A 2,374-nucleotide genomic window follows, 5' to 3' on the forward strand; every position below is an offset into this window, starting at 1 on the left:
TGGCGGTACTGGCAACGGCCACACTCAAATGGTGTTTTTTATGTGCCACCTGCAACAACCTCACTCAAATGTTTTGTTCACGTGCCACCGGCTCAAGTGCCAGTAAGGTGACGCTGGTAACAATCACGCTCAAATGGTGCTTTTTACGTGCCACCAGCATGGAAGCCAGACAGCTGCTCTGGCAGTGATCCTTTTTAGGGTTGATTAAATAAGTACCAGCTACACACTGGTGTCGATGTAATCAACTTAATTCCCTCACTCGAGCTGCCCTTGTGCCAAAAATTTGAATTCATTATTATTGTTGTTGTTTTTTGTTGTTTCAGCTTATCCTATTTGTGAGTTTCAACCAACCTGTCCGGTTACACTCGTTCAAATTGATGGGACCATTAGGTAAGTAATAGACTTGAAATTCCCCTCTCAGCTGTTGGGTATTTACATATTCATTTTGTTTACTACCTCTCTCTCTCTCTCTCTTGGTTTCTACTTTCCTAACACCAACCCCTACAAGAGTGCAGTGGGTGCTTTTTAGGTGCCACCGGCACGAGTGGCAGTTACGAAACACCGGCATCAGCCACGACTATGATCTCACCTGGCTCGACAGGTCCTCTCAAGCATGGTATATTCCTAAGGGTCTCGGACACTTCTCACTGCCTCCAACTTTTAAAGGGTGCTTTTAACATGCCACCAGCATGGCTGCTAGTTACACAACACTGGCATCAGCCATGACTACGATTTCACTTGGCTTGATGGGTCTTCTTCTCAAGCATGGCATATTGCCAAAGGTCTCGGTCACTTTGCTTCCATGAGGCCCAACGCTCAAAGATCACGCTTCATCACCTCCTCCTATGTCTACCTCTTCTACAGGTTCCCTCCATAGTTATCTAATTACAAAAATGTTTTTTTTAAACATTGAATGACTAGTGGGGACCAGTTGAATAAAATAGAAATCAAAAGGGTCTATCGAAAAAAAAAAGGGTTGGGAGCCACTGGTCAAGTGACTCTGGTAAAAAAATATTGTTGTTGGTCACTTACTGGTCTTGTACCAAAATTTGAAAGCATTGTTTAGGTCGTTGTTGTTGGTAATATTGTTATTTTGTATATTATATTCAGAAAACGGGCCCAAAACTATAAAACTGTTTATAAACCAGCCACGGACCCTTGACTTTGACCAGGCTGAAGGCATGGAACCTGTCCAGTCCCTGAGTATAGAAGCATCAGACTTAGAAAATTGTACGACCATTCCACTGCGCTATGTCAAGTTCCAGAATGTTCAGAACATCACAGTAAGTATACAGATATACATACATATCACAAAAAAAATGCACCCAGTACACTGTAAAGTGGCTGGTATTACACCAGCACACACACGAGAGGACGTGCTGAAAAGTTTCTGGCTTTGGGTAAAAGAAAATACAGGAGAATCAGTTAATTATGATTTTATTTAACGTATTCCCCTGCTCAGATTCACACACTTATTGCAGTAAAAGAACTCAGAAAGGTTAGGCCTCCGACCAGGCCTTTCGTAATATCCTTAAAGCCAGGAACTTTTCACTACCTCCTTGTAGTAGTGCTACATTGTTCATTTTCGGTAAATAACTTTGTGATTTGTTTTCATTCTTTCTTTCTCTCCACAGATATTCATGAAAGACAATCAACAGGGAATGGACACAACACAACTAGATTACTTGTGTTTTATAGGAACCCCTGTATCTTCAACAGATATGTCTGATTTCAAAAGGGTACGCCAATTTATTTCCCCCCGTTTTCTTGTTTCTCTCATTCCCAGTCGGTTCTCTGTAACTGCTGGATGGAAAGCATTAAATCTCTGCAGATAAATCAATCAGTTAATGATCTGTTAATTAATGCTGGTTGTCAGTAAAATGTAACAGCCATCATCATCAGTGTCCTACACTATCATTGTTACTACCACCACCACCACCACCACGATAGTCATCATCATCATCATCATCACCACCACCATAGTCATCATCACCATGCTTTGCTTTCCCTGTCCCCAACCCTTGTCTATTTCCGACGAAGTCTGTTAATGAATCTGTCAGGTTTGTGACAGTCCTAAGACACATACACACAGATGTGCATGCACACACACAGAGATATGCATGCACACACGGACATAGTCCCAGATATGTACACCTGCATGCATGCACGCATACACTTACAAACACTCAGACATTTAACACACACACACATAAACATGCACATGAACACACACACACACATCTGTATTTAACACTTTATTCTTTTTTGTTTCAGGTTGCTGGTAAGAAAGGTGAAAGCCATTAGAAGAGGAAGGAAAATAAAAGAAAAAAAAACGCAATGCTCCAGCTGATATAGAACAATGTCCCCCCCCCCC

At 41.7% G+C, this 2,374-nt stretch overlaps 1 protein-coding gene across 1 annotated transcript in view; it reads left to right on the forward strand.

Annotated features, from left to right (window-relative positions):
- The window catches only part of LOC106875121 (thioredoxin-like protein 1), a 9,302-nt gene extending 6,996 nt beyond the window's left edge, over positions 1 to 2,306 (forward strand). The window contains exons 5-8 of the mRNA XM_014923103.2: positions 324 to 390; positions 1,111 to 1,283; positions 1,635 to 1,739; positions 2,275 to 2,306. Of these exons, the coding sequence (XP_014778589.1) occupies positions 324 to 390; positions 1,111 to 1,283; positions 1,635 to 1,739; positions 2,275 to 2,304 (375 nt within the window). The 3' untranslated portion in view covers positions 2,305 to 2,306. The remainder of the gene's footprint in view (positions 1 to 323; positions 391 to 1,110; positions 1,284 to 1,634; positions 1,740 to 2,274) is intronic.
- The last annotated feature ends 68 nt before the right edge of the window (positions 2,307 to 2,374 follow it).

This window comes from Octopus bimaculoides, chromosome 28 (genome assembly GCF_001194135.2).
Source record: "Octopus bimaculoides isolate UCB-OBI-ISO-001 chromosome 28, ASM119413v2, whole genome shotgun sequence".
NCBI lineage: Eukaryota > Metazoa > Mollusca > Cephalopoda > Octopoda > Octopodidae > Octopus > Octopus bimaculoides.